This window comes from Lissotriton vulgaris, unplaced genomic scaffold, assembly GCF_964263255.1.
Source record: "Lissotriton vulgaris unplaced genomic scaffold, aLisVul1.2 SCAFFOLD_1420, whole genome shotgun sequence".
Taxonomy (NCBI): domain Eukaryota; kingdom Metazoa; phylum Chordata; class Amphibia; order Caudata; family Salamandridae; genus Lissotriton; species Lissotriton vulgaris.
Genome location: NW_028253693.1, coordinates 40,206 through 62,510, shown reverse-complemented (window position 1 = coordinate 62,510; position 22,305 = coordinate 40,206). Strand labels below are relative to the sequence as shown.

The 22,305-nt window shown below is 48.9% G+C and overlaps 1 protein-coding gene across 1 annotated transcript in view; it reads left to right on the top strand.

Moving 5' to 3' along the window:
• LOC147660886 (PDZ domain-containing protein 7-like) overlaps nucleotides 1–22,305 on the top strand; it is a gene marked incomplete at its 3' end in the record, with an annotated part of 489,505 nt that overhangs the window by 457,608 nt on the left and 9,592 nt on the right. Inside the window, exon 14 of the mRNA XM_086951444.1 lies at nucleotides 8,101–8,736. Coding sequence (XP_086807570.1) covers nucleotides 8,101–8,736 — 636 coding nt within the window. The remainder of the gene's footprint in view (nucleotides 1–8,100; nucleotides 8,737–22,305) is intronic.

Sequence of the window (22,305 nt, the reverse complement as noted above, 5' to 3'; positions counted from 1 at the left end):
CAAGCCCGTACCGAGACAGTACCGCTGATAGGTAACCCCATTACAGGCAGTAAGACGCCTTCTCCAGGTCTAGGATTAGGCACCTTGCCCTGGGCCATTCCTGCGCGGCCGCAGCCGCCACCCTAAAATATCTCCTGAGGTTCAATGACGTAGATCTCGCTGGGACAAACCCGTTCTGGTTCACGTGAATTAAGTGGGGGACCACCTGCGCCAGTCGTTCTGCTAGCACCTTGGCAAATACCTTGTAGTCCACGTTAAGCATCGCTAGAGGTCTATAGGAGCCCAGGGCCGTAGGATCTCTGTCCGGCTTGGGCAAAGAAACCAGGAACGCCTCCAGCATGGAGGGCGGCAGAAATCCTTCCTCTATCGATTCGGTGTATAGCTTGTGCAGCTAAGGCGCCAGGGTTTCCCGATATGCTTTATAGTATTTGGCGGGTAGGCCGCCAGGTCCCGGGGTCTTCCCAGATGCCATGGACTGCATTGCTTCCCCAACCTCCTCCAATGAGGTTGGCGCATTGAGCACCTCCTTCTGTTCCTCGGAGGCTGCGGGCAGCTGGACAGAATCCAAGAACCCCTCCAAAATATGCCTGGGGCCTATATCCTGAGCTCTGTACAGTTGCGTATAGTGTTCTGTGAGAGCACAGTGGATTTCGCGTGTGTATACACCATTTCTACCCCTACTGTGCGGAAAGCTCTTATTGGGGCACTGCGTCTTCCTGCTTTATCAACCAGGCGAGCAGACGGCCTGCTCTGTCTGCCGTGGCGTGCGTTCGGGCTGTGTGTGCAGCATAGTTGTGACACCGCAGCTTCTCCAGAAGCTCTGCGTGCCGAGTGCGGAGATCTCCTAGTTTATGTGCATACCTACCCCCCCCTCCTCTTCCCGCTCATAGCGCAGGAGCTCATCCTCCAGGCCTGTCAGGGAGGCGGAAAGTGTCCTGCGTATGTTCCATGTGGCTCCCATGCAGTGACCCCGGACAGCCACCTTGTGTGCATCCCATTCTACCATGGTGTTACTCGCTGTCCCCTCATTAACATCAAAATACGCAAGGATGGCTGTGCCCAGAGAGGAGCGAAATTCTGAATCCTCTAGCGCAGTGGGTTGCAACCTCCACGTAGGGATCGGTGGGCTGTGTGCCTCCCAGGAGATCTGGAGCCACAGGGGATTATGATCGGAGTGCGTTCTCCCCAAGTACTCCGCTTGTGTAATGAGTGGGAGCAGAGATTGGGAACCCACCACCCTGTCCAACCGGACATGCAGATCGTGGACTGCAGAATACGAGGAGTGGAGTCTGTCTCCTTGATGTAGTGTGCGCCATAGGTCCTGTAGCGCCCAGTGCGAGAGCCAGTCCCTGAACGCCTGTGCATTGGATACCACCGCTGCTGCTCCGAGGAGGGGGGGGGGGGTGACCTGTTTAATTGCACATCTAATACCATAATAAAATCCCTGCCAAGCAACCAGGGGAGCCCAACATACGGGTGGAGGACCTGGGTCATCTGCGCTAGAAAGGCTTGCTGATCTACGTTCGGGGCATACAGTAATCCTAGTAATACCTCCTGTCCATTTAGTTTCCCTTTTACTAGGGAATACCGTCCCTCACGGTCCACTTTCACTTCCTCACATATAAAAGGGATGCCCGCCCTTACCCAGATCAGGGTTCCGCGCGCATGCGCCGAAAAGACTGTACCATAAAGTCACCCCCTCCAGCGTCTGCGTAGCTTGTCAAGCTCTGTCTGGGTCATGTGGGTCTCCTGCAGGAAGGCAATCCCCACGGCGTGCCGCTGTAAGTAGGAAAAGACTGAATAGCGTTTCGAAGGTGTGTGCATGCCATGTATGTTCCAAGTCACAATATTAGTGTGCGTCATGTGTCCGGGAAAGTCAACGCAGCGCAAGGGAAAGGGGTCGCTTCGGGAGGGCCGGAGTCGTGGTACGAGGGAGTGCATCAGTGTGCTGCAACTTAAACATGTTAACAACCGCAAACAATGCAACTAATGGGGCGAATCCCCGAAAGGGCATACGTCCAAACTTCGAGTGAAACACTTATGGTAAAGAGCTAGTCCAGTGAAGTGTCTAGTGGGGTGTGTGTTATGTCAGCAACTAGACTGCTCTGCGCCCCTGTCTCAAGCCTCCCGTGCTCTCTAGAGGTGTGCGATCATAGGTTGATCAAGCACGCATGAGCGGCGTGGGCCACAGCTACATGATCCGGCGACCTCAACCTCCACTAGGCACTTCTCGTACCCTATCTAGCAAGGCGTCTCACCGTCGCGCACATGAGCTACAATGGACAGTTAAAGCACCGCTAGCACATAGCACATTTCAACAGCATGTCTGGGAACATATAAAAGAGGGGGGGGAAACAGTGCGCAATGTACACACGCATAGTCCGGAAAGATACATTTCAGCACCCCTCGGTCACAAGATCTGGTCAGCCGTCTGAGGTGTCACCACAGGCATATTCAGGTCTTCAGAGAACACAGTGGAGGGAGATGATGATCCACTGGTGCCCGGGTCATTGTGTCCGTGTGTCTCCACACGGCTATGACTGCTCACTGTCCCAAGGGTCGCCACCGCCTTCAGAGCTTTCTGCCGTTCCAGCCGTATCTTCTCCGGACTGGGCGCGACTGGGCCCGGCCCGGTGTCTCGGCAGGCCCCCCTTCGCCTGCGACTTCTCAATCTCCTCTCCTGCCAACCACTGTCCTCCGGGCCTGTGGGTCTGGGTCCTTTCCACTGCCCCGTCTCCTCAAGCCAGTCCCAAACGTCTGACGGGGCATCAAAGAAACGAGTCCCCTCCTTCAAAACCACCCTAAGGCGGGACAGGAACAGCAAAGAATAGGGCAGCTCCAGTTCTCGCAACTGACACTTCACCACCATGTAGGTGCTCCTCCGTCTCTGAACCACTGCTGTGTAATCTGGGAAGAACATCACCTGACAAGTTCCCACAGTGAGGTCGCAGAGTTTCCTGGTTTCGCGGAGCACCACGTCTCTGTCCCGATAGTTAAGGAGTCTGAAAAGGAAAGGGCGGGGTCTAGCTCCCGGCCTGGGATTCTGTGCGCCCTCTCAACCACAAACTGTGGTGATAGCACCCCAGGGGACAGGAGGTCGCGCAGCCAAGTCTCGACGTGCTGCTCTGGATTTCTGCCCTCCTCGCCCTCCGTGAGGCCCACCACACAAACATTGTTGCGCCGAGAGCGCCCTTCCTCATCCTCTATGCGATCTTCCAGTACGTGGACTCGGTCAATCATATCTTGAAGCGCTATTGTGTGATTTTGCACCACAGGCTGGATCTCCTGTACTGTCATGCTTTGTGAAGCAACCGACTCCGCCAGCTTACGATGATCAGCGTGGAGAAGGGTAAAATCCGACGTGACTTTGTCAATCCTCGATTCTAAGGACTCCTTTGTCAGCTCCAGGGTAGTGCCAATCAGTTCTACCGCTGCTAGCACTGTGTCCATTTTGGCCGCGAGAGCCGCTGCCTGATGCTCCATGTCTCCACTCTTTCGGCCCAGCAAAGATCCCAAACTGTCGCCCCTCGGATGACCATTTTGCGCTTTGTCCCACAGCCGGCCCATGACTAGTTGTTGTGCCGTTAGCATCCGCAGGCTGTCGCTGGTTCGCCCGGGCCCAATCGTGCTGTTAGCCACCAGAGTCCAGGCCCCCCTGTTAGGTGCCGGAAAGAAGATCTGCCTTAACGATCCCACAGCAGCGCTGTCAGCAAAGAGTGGGGGGGGGAATGCTCTCCTGAATGATCGCCTTCACTGTCAGGTTTCCAACCGCTCCGTAACATCAACTGGCTCTGGGAGTTGTTTCGTTTGCAGCGCACCGGCCCTGCGCAACACCAGGATATGCCTCCGCTATCTGTGCCGGGCGTTGCACTATTGGTTCCGTCTCCCCGTCATGCACAGCACAGCCTTGTAGTCTGCTTTCCCTTTGCCGCACGGGGATGTTTGGGTGCCTCTCCCCACACCGCCCATCCAAGCACTCCCAACTGGCATCCACTCTTAGGGCGCAGGGGCCTTGGGAACAGCCTCTCCGCGGTACCTTGTAATGACTGAGGCCTTCCCTTTGGTGTGCAGGTGCTGCTCACAAAATGGCGGTCGTACCCCTGGACTTCAACTCACAGCATCCCAGGTTTTAGCAACAGGCATTCCCATCCGCATTCGCCTCAGTTCCTCATTCCTCTCAGCGCCCCAGTCACAGCCTCTCCCAGTGAATCCGACGCCGCTCCCGTGATTTCTTGCCCAGTGCCAAGGAGGGTCCCCCACTTACTGGTTGATTAAGATGTTGCGCCGCTGGCCTCCCACTTCCTTTGTGCTCCGGACCGCTCATCGGGCACTCACCACCCCCGACAGGTATCGCCGTGTTTCAGGGCAGGCACCACTCTCAGTGCGCAGGGGCCCTGGGAGCAGCCTCCCTGTGGTACCACTTGGTGACTGAGACCTTCCCCCGGGTGCGTAGGCGCTGCTCACAGAATGGAGCTCGTACCCTGGGCCTCACGTCGCAGTCTCCCATGCTCAGGCAGCAGGCACCCCCAGCCGCATTCGTCTCAGTTCCTCCTTCCGCTTAGTATCCCAGGCATAGCTTCACCCAATGGCGCCAATGTAGCTCTTGTGACACCCTGCCCAATGCCAAGGGGGGTTTCCCCACTTACAGATTGATTGAGGTGCTGCGCCTTAGAGCTTCCGCTTCACCTGCGTGCCGGACCACTCTTCACGGGGCCTCCGTCAGCACCCCCGTCAGCAATCACAGTATTGCAGGGCAGGCACCACACTTCTGCCCCCCGCTTATGGCGCCCTGAGGTCCACAGGTCTGTGGGCACAATCTGGGCTGACTCAAGGCCCAGGCCTAGCCTGCTTCCAGTGATGCCAGGCCGCCCGAGCAAGAAGCACTGTCCTGGGCCCGGGGTGCTCCTTCCCTTCCTCACACCATGTCCGTAGCAGCCTCCTGATGTTTAGTTTAGCAGCAGCGCCTCTGGTTGTGGACGCCCGCTGCCCGTGGGGGCACCCGCCGCAGGTGTTCCAGGGCACAGATCAGGCCGCCACCACCAGATTCTCGTCGCCTCCGCAGGCCCGCCTTCTCTCCACCTCGTGGGGCTTGCCTGCAGCTGCAGACAGCGAGGGTCTCTGCCACACGTCAGATCGCGGCTTCACCGCTCCGGCGCAAGCCCAGCAGGACGCCGCTTCACTCTCGGCCTCGCTGGGGCAAGTCCGCGCAGGTCAGGCCGCTGCCGCCAGAGCCTCGTCGCTTCCACAGGCCCGCCTTCTCGCCACCTCACAGGGCCCGCTTGCAGTGGCAGACAGCGGGGCCCCGCCGCATGGCAGATCGCAGCTTCACAGCTACCGGCGCGAACCCAGCAGGACGCCGCGCCACTCTCTGCCTCACAGTGACAGGTTGGCAATTCTTTTCTAATGTCTCCGCCACTCCATCTGAGGCCCCGGCGGCGGCCATTATCTCGATCTGTAGTTTGCGCGCTTTCGTCCCCAGCGCCGCTCTACTCCTCCGTGCCGCAGATCTTTCCCCAATACTGCCGGTGCAAAGAGTTTCTGGGCTGCAGCAGCTCCCCACTGCGGCCCCCAGCCGGTCCCGCTTATTACGGATCCACAGCACGCCTCAGCAAGGAGTTGTCAGGATAATACAGGGATAGACAGACGGAGCACTAGCAGCTCACGTCCGCCATGATTGCTGGCTGGCCACGCCCCAGTCTTTCTTTAGTAATCTTAACAGTAACAGTGATACATCAAGCGGGGGCCAACAAAAAGTGCATTTCCCATTTTAATTTCCATAGGGATGTTGAACACAACTACCCCATACCGGTGGTTTCCTGTGCTCAGCACCGGCACTTAATTGTCAACACCAGCGCTTGTGACAGTTTGCCACAAGGTGGCGCTGTTTGGAAAATTTAGAGATAACCACAACAACAGGTAATTATGAATTCAATATATATTAAAAATGACTATTACTTGCACCCCAAAGCCATTCTCAAAGCTTTGGAGGCCTAGAATACTCTGAATTGTCACACCTGTAGAAGTGTGACTATAATTGGCAGCATGGCAGGGGCAATATGTGGTCCAAGCTTCAGTGTCTCCTGACAAGAGCCCTGGCTCTTATTATTTTACAAATTAAGCACTGTGATGGCCTACTTCTCCTCTGCACCTGCACCTGTTTGCTGGCTGTAGGTAAACGAGGCACTTTCATTTGATTCTACCTAAATGCAAGTGCACCAGCAACACAGATTGGAAATTGTTTCTTTTTTATATGCAGTGGGGCTTTATTCACCATTTCTATGTTCACTTTTACTGCAGAAGAACCTCTATGCCCTGCTAGAGGAAGATATGGACCATCCACTGGCCCCTCTGGTTTCTCCTGTCCTCAAATGGAATAACCAGGCCTGTAGACTATCAAGAATTGTGTGTAGCTGCTCTGGATGAGACCATGGGAAGACTGCCTGTTCTGTGGCAATAACCTCCCTAACTCACTGACAGACTGGTGGCCCAGTTGCAGAGAGTTAATGATGAGAGAACCTCCTTCCTTGGGCTGCACACCTTTGCCCATTGGGATCCCGACAATGAGCAATGTGATATTTGATAGTCGATTAAACCCTGCCAGTATCTGCCCTGGTGAATCAAGAAGTTAGGGGTTTGTCTCCTTTGTCTGCCTACATTTCTTCCAGCACTGCACCCCAAAGGCGTGGCTAGACCTACTGCCACTAGGGAAAACCCTATGTTTGCCACCCAGTGCATGTAAGAGCGGGTGGGGGGCTCGATGGCCGACTTGTTTGGGGGCTGGGGGACTGGCCGATTGACGCCTTGTATTCAGGGGGCTTGTGGTAGTCATCAGACACAATTTGCTCACCTTCGCCGCCCCCTCCAGCTAGCCACTGCTGTACCCTCATGCTCTTTCTTTGCAATGTTTCGTCTGGGGGAAGAGCTTCTGATAAAGTCCTGGTCCATTAGTTCATAAGTATTTCAAACCATGAATCTGTTTCAGCTGAGTAAGAAAAGTATACAAGTTAGTTTTCTAGAAATCCTTATTAATTGCAACCATGATTATTTTTTCACTTTTAACCCTCTTTTGGATTGGAACGTATGTGAAAAGAGCACACTGTTTACATTTTGCACAAAGAATAAATATCTGTCGTGAATGAGCAATCCAGCCTTTTAAAACTCCTGAATTTGAGTCCAAGACCGTCCTATTTATCTTTTTTTCCTTTTACTTGTTTTCCAGTGCCCTGCTGTGTCTTCTACTTGGCATTTTCCTCAGTCTTAAAGCGGGACTTCAAAAACAACCCAACTTTGAGAAAAATGGGGCAGTGTCGCGCTTTGTGCTGACTAAAAGAACAAAAATTTGCAATGCAATATGTCTCAAATTTATGAGAGTTTGAGCAATGGCATTATAAATGACAATGCCTTTTATTTATGTGTTTTTTTTAAAACCGATGAATAAAAGGCATTGTCATTTACAATGTCAATAGCTTAAATTCTCACAAATGCGAGACACTTTGCAAAGCAAATGCGTGCTATAAAATATTTGAAAAAGCATTAGGAGAGAGCGTGTCCTGCCTGCAATACGAGGTAGCAGGCAGAACAAAGCTATTAGAGAAAATAGAGCTTGGAGGCTGTAATTAAAGCCTACTGAGTACCAACACATGTAATAGGGAATGTCACCGTGGGAGGTTACAAAATGAGACCAGGCAGTACTAAGGAGCGACTACTACGCCTTTTGCCCAATGAATAGCCACAGTTTACAGTGGACAATGACACAAGCCAATGAAAAATATTGGCAGAGAGTGGACGGAGCACCAAGCCCCTACCTCAATACAGCATGCCTCCCAGAGCAGGGCATGCACTGCCCAGGCTCGACCTAAAAACCAAAATGGGGTGAAAGCCAGCTCATAGCAGTGTTGTACCATGTGCTTTTTAACCAATGTAGTAATATGAGGTGTTTCAATCATGGAGGTCAGCAGTGTTTAAGATGAGAGATTGAAAAGTATGTCATCAGTATTTCCTACAAGGAATTGATGTGCACTTTTGTTTTAGATAAGGAATTGTGATAATTAATTTACAGTGAGTTAAGGTTTAATACTTCCTTTGACCTCTTTTCTGCAGATTATAGAGGAGGCTTTGATTTAAAGCCAGTCATTGACCCCAACCACGATACAAGAGTGCTGACAGGAGAACTGGAACAGTTAACTCTCTCTGAGGTGAAGGAAAACAAACGTCGTCAATCTAAAAACTACACCCGACTTGAAGATGTGCCAGTGGATGCCTATGCTTTGCAAAGTATCCCTTTCCAGCCTGCAGCCACCAGTCCCACGAAGCCCAATTGGCTGCTGACAGAACCAATGAAATTGCAGACAGCTCACACAGCACAAAATACTGACACCGTCAGGTCTGCTTCCCATGACGAGGCATCACGAACTGAAACACAAGCGAGCAAACCTGCAAAGAGTAAACCCATAACCCCAAAATCCACACATAGGAAGTCCCTGTCAAAAGAAGAGGAAGCCTACTCAGCCTTTAACAAGTCCAAGAAATCGAGGCCACTCTTGACTCAGATCTTTGGTGGGACTCCCTCAGCCCTGTCTACGGAGAGCCCCCACCAAGAAATTAAACTTAAGCCAGTAGCTAAAAAGCCTGGAAATGCCGACACAAGGACTCCATCGCAAAACGGCTACGCGGAGGTGAAAGAAGTGCAATATGTATTGACGACTGTAAAAGTCTCCAAAATGAGGCAATCGTTAGGTAAGTTCATAGTATGATGAAAGAGTTATGGTAAATTGATGGGAAAATTGGTACATGATGGAAATAACCGTGCAGAAAAAAGTGGGGATAAATTATAGCGAAACCATAAATACGTTTGGTAAGTCAAACAAATGCATGCATTTGCAACATATTTTAAACAAAAAAGGAAACTTACTAGAATTGTGGCACAGACTATATGCTACCTCAGGAAATGAAGTTTCGACCATAACGAGAGAGGGGTTATAGAAAGTGTTGTTAGAGAGAAGTTCATTGTAATTGTTTATTTATTTACAGTGCAAACCTGGTCAAAGGACATTAGAGTGCTTTACAAGAGAACCTGTAACTGCATCACCGCCCGCCCCATTTTTAGCACCAGGAGATTTGGGGGTTTGCCCAGAATTCCAGGATGTTGAGCCAAGGCACAAGGCAAACCTGGGTTCCCATGTTTCAGAGTCAGCAGCTCTGGCCATTAGATTATGGTTAGTACTGATGCAGCACAAAGCTCTTTGGGCGGTGCAGGGACTACTTTTCTGTAGGCCTGGTGCTCATGGCACCAGACAATACTGGGCATGGACTTTAGCTGTACCCAGCATGCTCAGTCGTCATACCCTCCCACCCCCAAGAGTCCATAAGCATGGCATTTGACCTTGTGAAGAGTCATTTTGGTGCAGTCTCTGCCCCTTGACCAGGCCCTACACCCAATGCCCTTTTCAAGAGTCCAAATACAAGGCTTTCACCATGCCCTGCAGACTCCTGGTTCAGTAATTCACCGTGCTCAGCACCCAGCTCAGCACTCAGCACTCAGCTCCAATCCAGGTCTACTGGGCCTGGGTTTCAGCCATAAACAGCATCATTCTTTGGGTGCATGGCTTATCTTTGGTTAGGTGCTGTGCTCAGTACTTATGCCCCTATACACATGGTCCTTGACTGTGGTCTCAAAACATTATCTGATTGAAGATATGTAAAATAGAAACCACTTCAGTAATGTTATCAGTGATGGCAGTTGTGCTGTGGTATGTGCAGTCGCTCGCAATATTAATAATATGATTTGTAATGTAACCTGTACCATCTTTTGTGTGGTCAGAAGCAGTGTATTTACTTTGTGAGTCATAAATTCAAAATTGGTGTTTTTTTCATTTTTAGATGACATTGACAACATACCTTCAGATGAAGATTGCATATTGTCTTAAGGGACAAAATAGTAATCGGCCTTTCGTTGTCTTATCAGTGATTTTGTTTTTTAGGTCTGGAGTTAGTCAAGATCTTTTGATTATACTAAACCAATATGTATAATATACTTATAGGGCCCTTCAGACATCACTCTTCATCAATTGTTTGTTTGCTATATCATTCAACTTTTTCTTCCACCTACTACAACATACATCATGGGCTAATGGTTCAGCCCATTTCATCATTTGGCTACCTTCACTAAGAGTGATGGCATTCTGCCCATCGCAGGGAGCACATCACAATAGCAGTTCCCTTCAGTGCCAGGCACTACTGCGGCAATGTGTGTTTTTTGAGACCAAAGAAATATGTTTGCCTTCTTTTTCAGTTTGACGCGGACTTTGCTTTTTGTCTTTGTCAATGTTTTGTTTTATCATGTTTTTTACAAAACTTTTTAGTTGAGGAAGCTGTAAGGCCCTAGTCAAATGAATGCAAACATAATTCTGTGGCCTCAAAATCAACACTCCATGCTTTTTAAGATTCATCACAACCAACTATATTTACCATCATTCTAAAATTGTATTTATCTTGCAAAGCCAGTCATTTACTAAAATACATTTCATCCCTGCTTATCGCCTGTAAAAACTTCCCAGCTGCAGATATTACATCAAATAATGTGTACCAAATAAAAAGCTCAAGGATACCTGATGTGAATATACATTATACTTAATCAAAATTGTTCTTAAAATTCTCAACCTTTCTACTTTATGATATACACAGTCCAATAAAATATCTACCCATGAACATTTCACATTTAAACTGCCCTTACATTACCTGTGCTTTCCACATCAAATTGGATATGACTGGGCTGGGAAATATAGGGATGACCCCCCCCCCAATCCAATACTGAATTTTAGGATCCTGCATCTCCTGTCCTGATCTGGTAGCGAGAACGTATACGGAAAAGTCTCAGCATTAATCCAAGAGTTCATAAATGGGATACCAAGACCTTTTTTTGTGCAAATATTCTAAATAATTTTCACATGACAAAATTGCTTTCTTCATAATTAGATCTAATTGTGCTTTTTTCTGTCTCTTTAAACTAGCAGCCCATCTAATTTTTCTACTCAAAAATTGGTTTTTAAAAAGCAATTTATTCATCTTCAGATGCTAGTGATCTATTCCAAAATTTCAACATTAACTTTACCGATACAAAACACCAATACACCAATCCTGTTTCCTTTCTTATTGCTTGTATTGTGGAAGATTTTCCAAGGTTAAGAAGAGCTTTTAAACACTGCCCCTCCAACCAATGCATCTAAAACGGGTATCATGGAGGGGCAACATTAATCTCTACTAAACGTCAACAACCAATCTATACTTGATAGCACTTCTGAATTCTAAATGCATCCTCCATTTCAAATTTGATGTGAAATTCATTCTGAGATGTACATATAGGAGGAAGCTTATTTTATTCGAGTTCTAGCCAGAAACCATTGTGACTTTTTCTTTTTTTCTGTAAAAAAAAACATTGTATTTTTTTCATGTTCATCACAAGTTTCCTTTACTCGCAATATTTAAGAAAAACAAATCCATTTTCTTTTGTACACCAATTGGAGTTCTATCCCTAATCACTAGGTTATCAGCATATCAGTAGGGCACATGTCCTCCTCCCATTTTAGGTGAAAATGTATGGATACTCAACGACAAAGAAGTTAAATCCCTTAGATAAATAGCAAATAAGGTTGGCCCAGAACACATCCTTGCCATAGCCCATCCTTAATAAAAATAAAAATGATAAAACAGCACCTTGTGTTAATTCTATTCTAGCCCAGTTCCTTCTAGACATTTCTTTAAGGATTCCCAATAATTCCCCCTACTATTGTCAATTGATTAAGGGATTCTCAGAACATTTCCTGGTTTATGAGGTTAAAAAGTCACCCAGAAGTTGACAAAACAGCAGTATAAATCAACCTTTGTTTCTATCGAGCTCCGGTCTATCGACCATATACTAAACAATGGTCCAGTTTTGAGTGACTTCTTTGAAATCCACCTTGCTCCACAGGGATGAGTTTGGTATTTAAGTCACATGCTCTTTTAAGAATTCCCCTATTCCTCCATTTTGAAGATTATTCTAAATTTTAGTTTTGATTTCCTTATTTTCTTATAAAATGCAAGGGTATGCCAAAAGGCATCATGGCACAAGAACTATCCTTCCCCTAATGCAAAGTAGCAAAGGAAGAGAAACTAAAAATGTATTTTTAGAGCTCCGTGGGCTGTACAAAGAACTCCCTCTGGCATGAACCAAAAGCCAATTTATTCCATACAAGAAATAAATAATAGAGAAAGCACATCCTCCACATGAGACAGATTAAATTGAGAGACTGTGAGTAGAAGTGCTAAGCAACAGTACAAAATGCTTTTGTTTGGATCTGAAAGATTTTAGAGCCAATCATATTGCTAGTTTTTTAGTTTCAATAATTTGTATTGGGTTTTGTACCTTATAACACTTATTCCCTAAATATATATACCAATAGCAAAATCCCTCTCACCGGCTTCTCCCTTCTCCCTTATGTCAACACACATTCTGCCAGTGGCGTAGTTGTATCAGATGAGTACATCAGAAATATATTGTTAAAATGAATGACAAAGATGGTTTTCTGGGTCCAAGAGGTCCAGGGCATGCAATCTTGTTGAACATTTGAGGCCTATATAGTCATTGCTTAGATAGCAGAGGTCGAGGTCCCATAGATTCAAAAATCTGCCAGTTTCACCCTTTAGATCATATGAAATTTTCTCATTGACTATCCGTTGCTACAGTCTCTGCAGCAAGAATTGTAACAGATCCGCTCCATACACCCAATATTGTTTGTTTTTGCACGAGAAGTAGTTGAGATATTCTCATGGCTCTTTTGGAGTGTAATGGATAAATGCAATCTATAGGGGTGCTGAGTACAATAGAGGCTGTTTTCTCTTTAAAATCTAACCCTACAAACGCACTTTATAGTTCAAAGAATCAATGACCAAAAATTCTTGATTTGGTGGCATGAGCATAGAATAGGAAAGCGGGTGCCTGTGTCACGACACTGTCTCCAACAATGCTTGGAATGTGATGAGTTCATAATATGCATCCCATTAGGCGTGTAGAACTGTCTGCATACTATCTCGCACTTGAAAGTGATGAGCAAAGTTTGTGTTGGGAATAAGGATCACTTCCCATTATTTCTGATCAAAATGTGTTTCATATGAATATTTGTGTTAATGATCTGTGGGTCTCTTATGAAGTAAGGTCTAAAACCTCAAAACCAAGTGTCACGTTTGATGTTTTTGCATAAACTTCTGTTATGTTATGTTATGTTATGGAGCTTTTATATAGCGTGCAGCTACTCACAGGGAGTGTCCCGGCGCTTTCCACCCTCAACTCATAATGAAATAACACAACACAGCTAAAAACAGGCAACAAAAACGGAACAAAAGCAACAGTGAGCAGTAAAAAACACACTAAGAATTAAAAAGCCAGGTCTTCAGGCCCCTCCTAAACTGGAGTAAATTAACAGTACTCCGCAGAGAGAATGGAAGCTGATTCCAAAGCTGGGGGGCTCTGCAGCCAAAAGACCGCCCTCCCGCACGAGCCTTCCTCACCCGTGGAACCACAGCTCTGCAAAGAGCTTCCGAACGGAGAGAGCGCGCCGGACGATAGAAAGTCAGTCTCCTCTGCAGGTATCCCGCTCCTGAACCATGCAGAGCCTTGTGCATCAGGGTCAGGGATTTGAACTGGATCCTCTTCCTGATGGGGAGCCAATGGAGCGACTGGAGCAACCCAGACGCTCGAGCTCGTCTCCCTAGACCAAAAATCGCCCGGGCAGCAGAGTTCTGCACCACTTGAAGGCGCTGGACCAGATAGTCGGGAAGGCCAAGAAACAGAGCATTGGCATAATCTAGCCTCGACCCGACTAGAGCCTGCACTGTAGTCCTCCTATGCTCCTCAGATAACAGAGGCAGAAATTTGCGGAGCATTTTCAATAGTCCGTAGCAGGTGCCGGCCAGGCCAAGGATGTGAGTGCGGAGCGACAGCTGATTGTCGAGCTTGACGCCCAGGTTTTTGGCCACCACTGAGGACTGTACAGGAGGACTCATGTCGGACGGCCACCAATGCTGCCATTCCGGATCGGCAACGCAACCAAAAAAAAGAATCTCAGACTTTCCCGAGTTGGCCCTCAGACCGTTCCGCTGGAACCAGTCGAAGACCAGCGCAAGGCAGTCCCGGACTCTCTCTCCCACAAACTCTTGGTCTTTCCCGCATGTGAAGAGGAGTTGCGTGTCGTCGGCATAAGAGACGATCTGGGCCCCATACGCCTCCACCAAGGCCGCCAGAGGGGACATAAAGATGTTAAATAATGTGGGGCTCAACACAGAACCCTGTGGAACCCCAACTCCCAATGGCGGCATCTCGGCGGAGCTCTGGGAGACCCAGACCGTCTGGCGGCGGCCTTCCAGGAAAGAAGTAAACCACCTCAGCACCGTCCCCCTCAGGCCGATGTCATAGAGCCTGGATAGAAGCATCTTATGGGGGACGGTGTCGAAAGCCGCCGAGAGATCTAACATGACCAGCATGGCCCTGCCGCCGGCATCGAGAGTCTCCCTGATGATCTCAGTCACCTCAATCAGAGCAGTTTCCGTACTAAAATTAGGTCGGAAGCCCGATTGAGATGGATGGAGCAGATTATTGGCTTCCAAAAAACTAGAAAGGGCGCTGTGAGCATGTTTTTCCGTCAGCTTCGCTAGTGCAGGTAACAACGAGATAGGCCTGTAGTTCGCCAGGACTTCGGTGTCAAGGCCCGGTTTTTTTAGGAGGGGGATCACCATCGCTCTTTTCCAAGAGCTAGGGACCCGCCCCTCCCTCAGGGAGGCATTGAGGATAGGGTTGACTAAGGGGTTCACCACTGCCGCCATCCCGGCCAGAAATTTGGCGGGGCAGGGATCAAGTGGCGAGCCAGATTTGAGGTTGGTCAACAACATAAGAGAGGCCTCACTGGAAACAGTGGGGAAGTCGGACAGCACTGCCACCGAAGTATGCGGCAGTCCAGAGGCCGACTTCACACCGCTCCCTCCGTCCGGTTCCTCCACGAAGGTGGCCTGAATGGCCTTGATCTTATTTGTGAAGAAACCAGCTAGATCGCAGGCCCAAGCGTCCGCCGAAGCTGGAGGGGGCGGACGGGAGCTGGGGATCGTAAACTCCTTCACAATAGTAAAGATCTCCTTAGAGGAGTTCGCGGATGCCTCTATCCTCCTAGCCAGGTAAACCCTCTTGGCACCGAGAATGTCCCGATGGTAGGCCTTCAACACCGCCTTATAGGCAAGTTTAGTCTCCCCATCGTACGCAAGGCGCCAGGCCCTCTCAGCCACCTTGCACTGCCTACGAGCCACACGGAGCGCCTCCGTAAACCACGGGGCAGAATGCCGGGCCACCGTGGACCGAGGGACAGCCATGGGAGCGAGATCATCCAACCGATCGGTCAGCCAACACTGCAAGGCCTCAATATCACTGTCCAGGTCACCCGAGAGAGGACAGGGGTGTTTCAGCAGTGCCTGCTCGAGCAAGTCAGGAGTGACTCTATGAAGCGCTCTCGTGGCCGGTTTAGGCACGGTAGGCGCTCTGTGATCCGAGCGCGCGCATTCCAGCACCACAAAGCTGATCAACCAGTGGTCGGTCCAAAGCATCTGCAGGGTAGCAACCTCCACGAGAGGAACAGAGGAGAACACCTGATCCAGGGTGTGGCCCTTCTCATGTGTTGGCCCTGATAAATAGGGAATGAGACCAAGCGGAGAAGTGACATCCAGCAATTTGGCCGCATCAGGGTCATCGGCCACGTCCAGATGGAAATTGAAGTCACCAGCCACTAGGCAGTGCTGAGTGGATAACGCCAACTCAGACACAACTGTCTGAAGATCCTCAACGAAAGAGCCCACGGGACCTGGAGGTCTATAGATCAACAGCCCCTTTAGGGCCTGACCCGGGGACAATCTGATCAAGAAGGCAAGCGACTCGGCATTCCCTATAGGGTTCGAGGGAAGCACTGAGCAGGAGACGCACTTCTTCACCACCACGGCAACTCCCCCTCCCCTCCCCTTCGCTCTGTCCTGCCGGAAGATGTCATAATCCGGTGGGATGGAGGAGAAGACATCCGGGTGGGAAGCCTCTCCAAGCCAGGTTTCCGTCAGAAGCAGGCACAGAGGATTTTCCCTGACCAAAAGGTCATGAATATGCAGGGCATGACGGCCTACCGACCTTGTGTTCAACAGCATGCAGAGATGCCTCGCATCAGCAGTTACCAAATGTGGCACAGTGGCATGCGGCAAGGCTGGCCTCCAGCCGCAGGACGGGCAGCAACGTTTGCCCCTAAACCGCCCTGGAAAGACAGAGCGGCAAGAACTAGAATGGGCCCGAAGGTCCCGCAGAGACGCAGAAGAGTAGCAAATCATCGCAGCCAGAGTAGGGCCGACCAGAGTCCCCCGTCGCCCCAACGCCTCCGGGACGCTGACGGGCGCAGACGGGCAGGACTCCGGCACGACTCAGGCACAGCGAGGGCGTCAACCTGCGCGTCACGCTGCGCGTTGGAGAGCGACTTTAAATAGGCTCTCACGTCACCCTGCGCGCGCGAAGTCCGCTCTAAGATGGCGGCCGCCGCAGGATGAAGTGTCCCAGTCCAAAATGGCGCCTACAAACATCCCATGAGCCCGGACCCACCAAAGTGGTGGTGAATGGAGGCACCTAAGTGCGTTTTTTAAATGCAAGTGAGGGGGCAGGACACGAGCGCGGAGACAACACAGAACCGGATTAAAAACCAAAGTAAGTCCCGAATGCAACACAAGCCCAGAATAATAACAAACAAAGTTAAAAACGCAGCGCTGTGGCAGCGCGAGTGAAGCTAGGTGGTAGATGGTCAAGAATCCACCCCCACCGAAGACCGCCTTAAATAGGCTCTCACGTCACCCTGCGCGCGCGAAGTCCGCTCTAAGATGGCGGCCGCCGCAGGATGAAGTGTCCCAGTCCAAAATGGCGCCTACAAACATCCCATGAGCCCGGACCCACCAAAGTGGTGGTGAATGGAGGCACCTAAGTGCGTTTTTTAAATGCAAGTGAGGGGGCAGGACACGAGCGCGGAGACAACACAGAACCGGATTAAAAACCAAAGTAAGTCCCGAATGCAACACAAGCCCAGAATAATAACAAACAAAGTTAAAAACGCAGCGCTGTGGCAGCGCGAGTGAAGCTAGGTGGTAGATGGTCAAGAATCCACCCCCACCGAAGACCGCCTTAAATAGGCTCTCGCGTCACCCTGCGCGCGCGAAGTCCGCTCTAAGATGGCGGCCGCCGCAGGATGAAGTGTCCCAGTCCAAAATGGCGCCTACAAACATCCCATGAGCCCGGACCCACCAAAGTGGTGGTGAATGGAGGCACCTAAGTGCGTTTTTTAAATGCAAGTGAGGGGGCAGGACACGAGCGCGGAGACAACACAGAACCGGATTAAAAACCAAAGTAAGTCCCGAATGCAACACAAGCCCAGAATAATAACAAACAAAGTTAAAAACGCAGCGCTGTGGCAGCGCGAGTGAAGCTAGGTGGTAGATGGTCAAGAATCCACCCCCACCGAAGACCGCCTTAAATAGGCTCTCACGTCACCCTGCGCGCGCGAAGTCCGCTCTAAGATGGCGGCCGCCGCAGGATGAAGTGTCCCAGTCCAAAATGGCGCCTACAAACATCCCATGAGCCCGGACCCACCAAAGTGGTGGTGAATGGAGGCACCTAAGTGCCTTTTTTAAATGCAAGTGAGGGGGCAGGACACGAGCGCGGAGACAACACAGAACCGGATTAAAAACCAAAGTAAGTCCCGAATGCAACACAAGCCCAGAATAATAACAAACAAAGTTAAAAACGCAGCGCTGTGGCAGCGCGAGTGAAGCTAGGTGGTAGATGGTCAAGAATCCACCCCCACCGAAGACCGCCTTAAATAGGCTCTCACGTCACCCTGCGCGCGCGAAGTCCGCTCTAAGATGGCGGCCGCCGCAGGATGAAGTGTCCCAGTCCAAAATGGCGCCTACAAACATCCCATGAGCCCGGACCCACCAAAGTGGTGGTGAATGGAGGCACCTAAGTGCGTTTTTTAAATGCAAGTGAGGGGGCAGGACACGAGCGCGGAGACAACACAGAACCGGATTAAAAACCAAAGTAAGTCCCGAATGCAACACAAGCCCAGAATAATAACAAACAAAGTTAAAAACGCAGCGCTGTGGCAGCGCGAGTGAAGCTAGGTGGTAGATGGTCAAGAATCCACCCCCACCGAAGACCGCCTTAAATAGGCTCTCACGTCACCCTGCGCGCGCGAAGTCCGCTCTAAGATGGCGGCCGCCGCAGGATGAAGTGTCCCAGTCCAAAATGGCGCCTACAAACATCCCATGAGCCCGGACCCACCAAAGTGGTGGTGAATGGAGGCACCTAAGTGCGTTTTTTAAATGCAAGTGAGGGGGCAGGACACGAGCGCGGAGACAACACAGAACCGGATTAAAAACCAAAGTAAGTCCCGAATGCAACACAAGCCCAGAATAATAACAAACAAAGTTAAAAACGCAGCGCTGTGGCAGCGCGAGTGAAGCTAGGTGGTAGATGGTCAAGAATCCACCCCCACCGAAGACCGCCTTAAATAGGCTCTCACGTCACCCTGCGCGCGCGAAGTCCGCTCTAAGATGGCGGCCGCCGCAGGATGAAGTGTCCCAGTCCAAAATGGCGCCTACAAACATCCCATGAGCCCGGACCCACCAAAGTGGTGGTGAATGGAGGCACCTAAGTGCGTTTTTTAAATGCAAGTGAGGGGGCAGGACACGAGCGCGGAGACAACACAGAACCGGATTAAAAACCAAAGTAAGTCCCGAATGCAACACAAGCCCAGAATAATAACAAACAAAGTTAAAAACGCAGCGCTGTGGCAGCGCGAGTGAAGCTAGGTGGTAGATGGTCAAGAATCCACCCCCACCGAAGACCGCCTTAAATAGGCTCTCACGTCACCCTGCGCGCGCGAAGTCCGCTCTAAGATGGCGGCCGCCGCAGGATGAAGTGTCCCAGTCCAAAATGGCGCCTACAAACATCCCATGAGCCCGGACCCACCAAAGTGGTGGTGAATGGAGGCACCTAAGTGCGTTTTTTAAATGCAAGTGAGGGGGCAGGACACGAGCGCGGAGACAACACAGAACCGGATTAAAAACCAAAGTAAGTCCCGAATGCAACACAAGCCCAGAATAATAACAAACAAAGTTAAAAACGCAGCGCTGTGGCAGCGCGAGTGAAGCTAGGTGGTAGATGGTCAAGAATCCACCCCCACCGAAGACCGCCTTAAATAGGCTCTCACGTCACCCTGCGCGCGCGAAGTCCGCTCTAAGATGGCGGCCGCCGCAGGATGAAGTGTCCCAGTCCAAAATGGCGCCTACAAACATCCCATGAGCCCGGACCCACCAAAGTGGTGGTGAATGGAGGCACCTAAGTGCGTTTTTTAAATGCAAGTGAGGGGGCAGGACACGAGCGCGGAGACAACACAGAACCGGATTAAAAACCAAAGTAAGTCCCGAATGCAACACAAGCCCAGAATAATAACAAACAAAGTTAAAAACGCAGCGCTGTGGCAGAGGGGATTAGAGGGTGGATGGCTGCTTCTCTGATGCTCTGGTGAGAGACCCAGTGACAGAATTAGAAATAGTGGGATCTTTATTTGTTAAGGTTCTGGAAGGTGAGCTTAATGTCTTCAAATGGTCTGATAGTGCCATTCTGCTAGAAATCTCAAGACAATAGCACTCTCCATCTATCAAATCTCAGAAGTGTTGCCTGTCTAACCCCATAGTACAGTTGGGAGTTATCCACTACTGGTGTCATGGGTGAAGGGGTGTAGTGGCTTCCCTGTGTTTAATCCGATAGTCCCAGGCGTTTAGGGTGACCCTGAGTATGGGTGAGATATATAGATTGCAGCAGCGTTGGTATTTAGGAATACATAATAGTTATGCTAATTGACAAGCCATGAAGCATTGGTCTAGTGTGCACCATATATTGTCTGACGTTTCCTTGAGCCATTCTTGCTTCATAATAGCTGCGTTTGTTCAGTATCCCCGAGGCTGCATGTTGTGTTCGTGCTCTAGAGAAAAATTTGTGGAGTTGTGTTTATTCCCATCCAGGCAAAGCTAGTTTAAATATTTTGTAAATGTGACAATTTGTGTTTTGTTAGTGCAAGTAGAAGATTTTCGAACACATGATGTATTTAGTGAGGATAGTATTTCTTTTACATTTTTTTTGTAAGGAAGCAATCTTGCTGACCCATAAAATACATGTGTTACAATGTTGTGAGAGATTTAATCGTCTTGGACCCGAGCTTAAAATTACTTCCTACTCTTGGAGGTCAGTCGCTAGAACAATCCTTAGATAAGTAAGCCCCATAAGAATCAATTGAAAAGGGGTCTCCTGCTATAGTAAGCAGACTAACTATTGACCTCCTGATTGTATGAGGCCTAAAGTTTTCCTTTAGTTGATTTTGAGGCTATTCACCAGTTAATATTCTGATAACAATGTAATGAGTTCTTGTAAAGATTGTCTGGGCATCGTGGACCAAATGAAAGATATAGTCAGTGAGTGCTAAAATGTTATATTTAGCTCCTCTAAATGGAATGACCTGGATTAGCTTATTCCGTCGAATGTTTTGTAGTAAGAGTTGCGGCTGAGATGGTGGGAAGAGGCACTGAGGGAAGGTATGTTGTTACCTCATTGGTGACCGATTGGTGTGCTTTATATAGAGATTCATAGTATGTTATACAAGCTTTTCTTTTTCTTCCTCAGTTGTGTGGACAATCCCAGTGCTAGCTTTAATTTTTGTTATCACCCTCTTTGTTCTTGTACCTGTTAGTCTCTTGGCTAACAGGCTGCCTGCTATATTGCACCCTTCATGATACTTGCCCCCAACTCTTGCGCAAATATAATTTCCTTTTTCACACTCTCGTGCAGTGGTTCTTAACCTTTTGACTTCAGTGGACCCTCACTTAATCATTACTGGAACCCAGGGATCCTCAGTGAGTACTTCCTGGAAGCCGAGGACCAAAGCCTAAGCAGTTTCAATGATTTGAATTGCAAAACAATACACACAAAAAATACAGAAACCAGAATTCTTCAACTAAAGCACAATTCATCAAATATATTATTTAATTCACAAACAAATATATATAAAACAAATTGCATTTGAATAAGAAGGTTGGAGCATTTCTAAATTCAATTAAGGCCACTCATCATGGCTGAGGATAGTAGCTTAATTTTTAGCCTCCAATCTCAAATACCTTCACATTTACAGAACATTAAAAAATGTCAATTCTACATTTTGTCTCTTTATGTATGTACACTTAATTCGTCTGTTAATATTATTAAATATTCTAAGCAAATGTGGACCCCCTGAGTAGGCGTTACTAACCCCCAGTGATCCCCAGACCACAGATTAAGACCCACTGCCCTACTATACATGTCTGGTCCCATATTGTCATTAATTGTCTGCTTAACGTTTGGAGGGGTTAGATTTGTGTTTCTGTTTTAGTGGTATCAGTCTGCACCATAGTCTTTCCGTGGCCACATCCCTCATGAATTTCAGCTGGTTTGCTTTCTGAATAAATTTACCAGGAAGAATAGCTTTCAAGGCATCCTAAACTGTTTGTGGGTCTGACTTTCCTGTGTTAAGTTGTAAATATTTCTCAATGCACTCTTGGATTTCGTGGACCACCATCTTCGCTCTCAGTAGGAATTGGTTTAACCTCCACACTCTGGATATTCGTTTGTCAGCATCCTTAAGGCAATGTAGTTTATGCAGGACCGGATAATGGTCTGTGATAGTTTGAGGAAGCTGTTCCACCTTATGTATACTAGGCTTCAATCTTTGACCTAATAGAATAAAATCAATCCTTGAGTATGTCTGATGTGCCACTGAGAAATGGGAATAATTTACCAGATGAGGTGCCACGCTTCCACAAAGCCGAGCTCATACAGTAGAGATAAGGATGCAAAAGTGATGGTGAGTGTACCCCCCAACCTGTGGTGCGATTTGTCTAATGTAGGAAGCACACTATAATTTGTATTTTGGGGTCCTATGAACTTCCCCTAAACTATCTATAATAAGGTTCCTAACACAAAATTCACTGTACTCACATACAGTATCAGGGGGTCTGAATAACCCCACCAGACATCTCAGTGTACTGGGAGAGCTAAGTGCTGCAGAGCAGATATTTGAGACTCATTTCATAAAACAAGATCAACCACGCTTGCGCTTCACAGTCTTCCCAGTAAGATATTATGTTGCAATGGCAGCATTGTGATTGGTTGGGATGCCG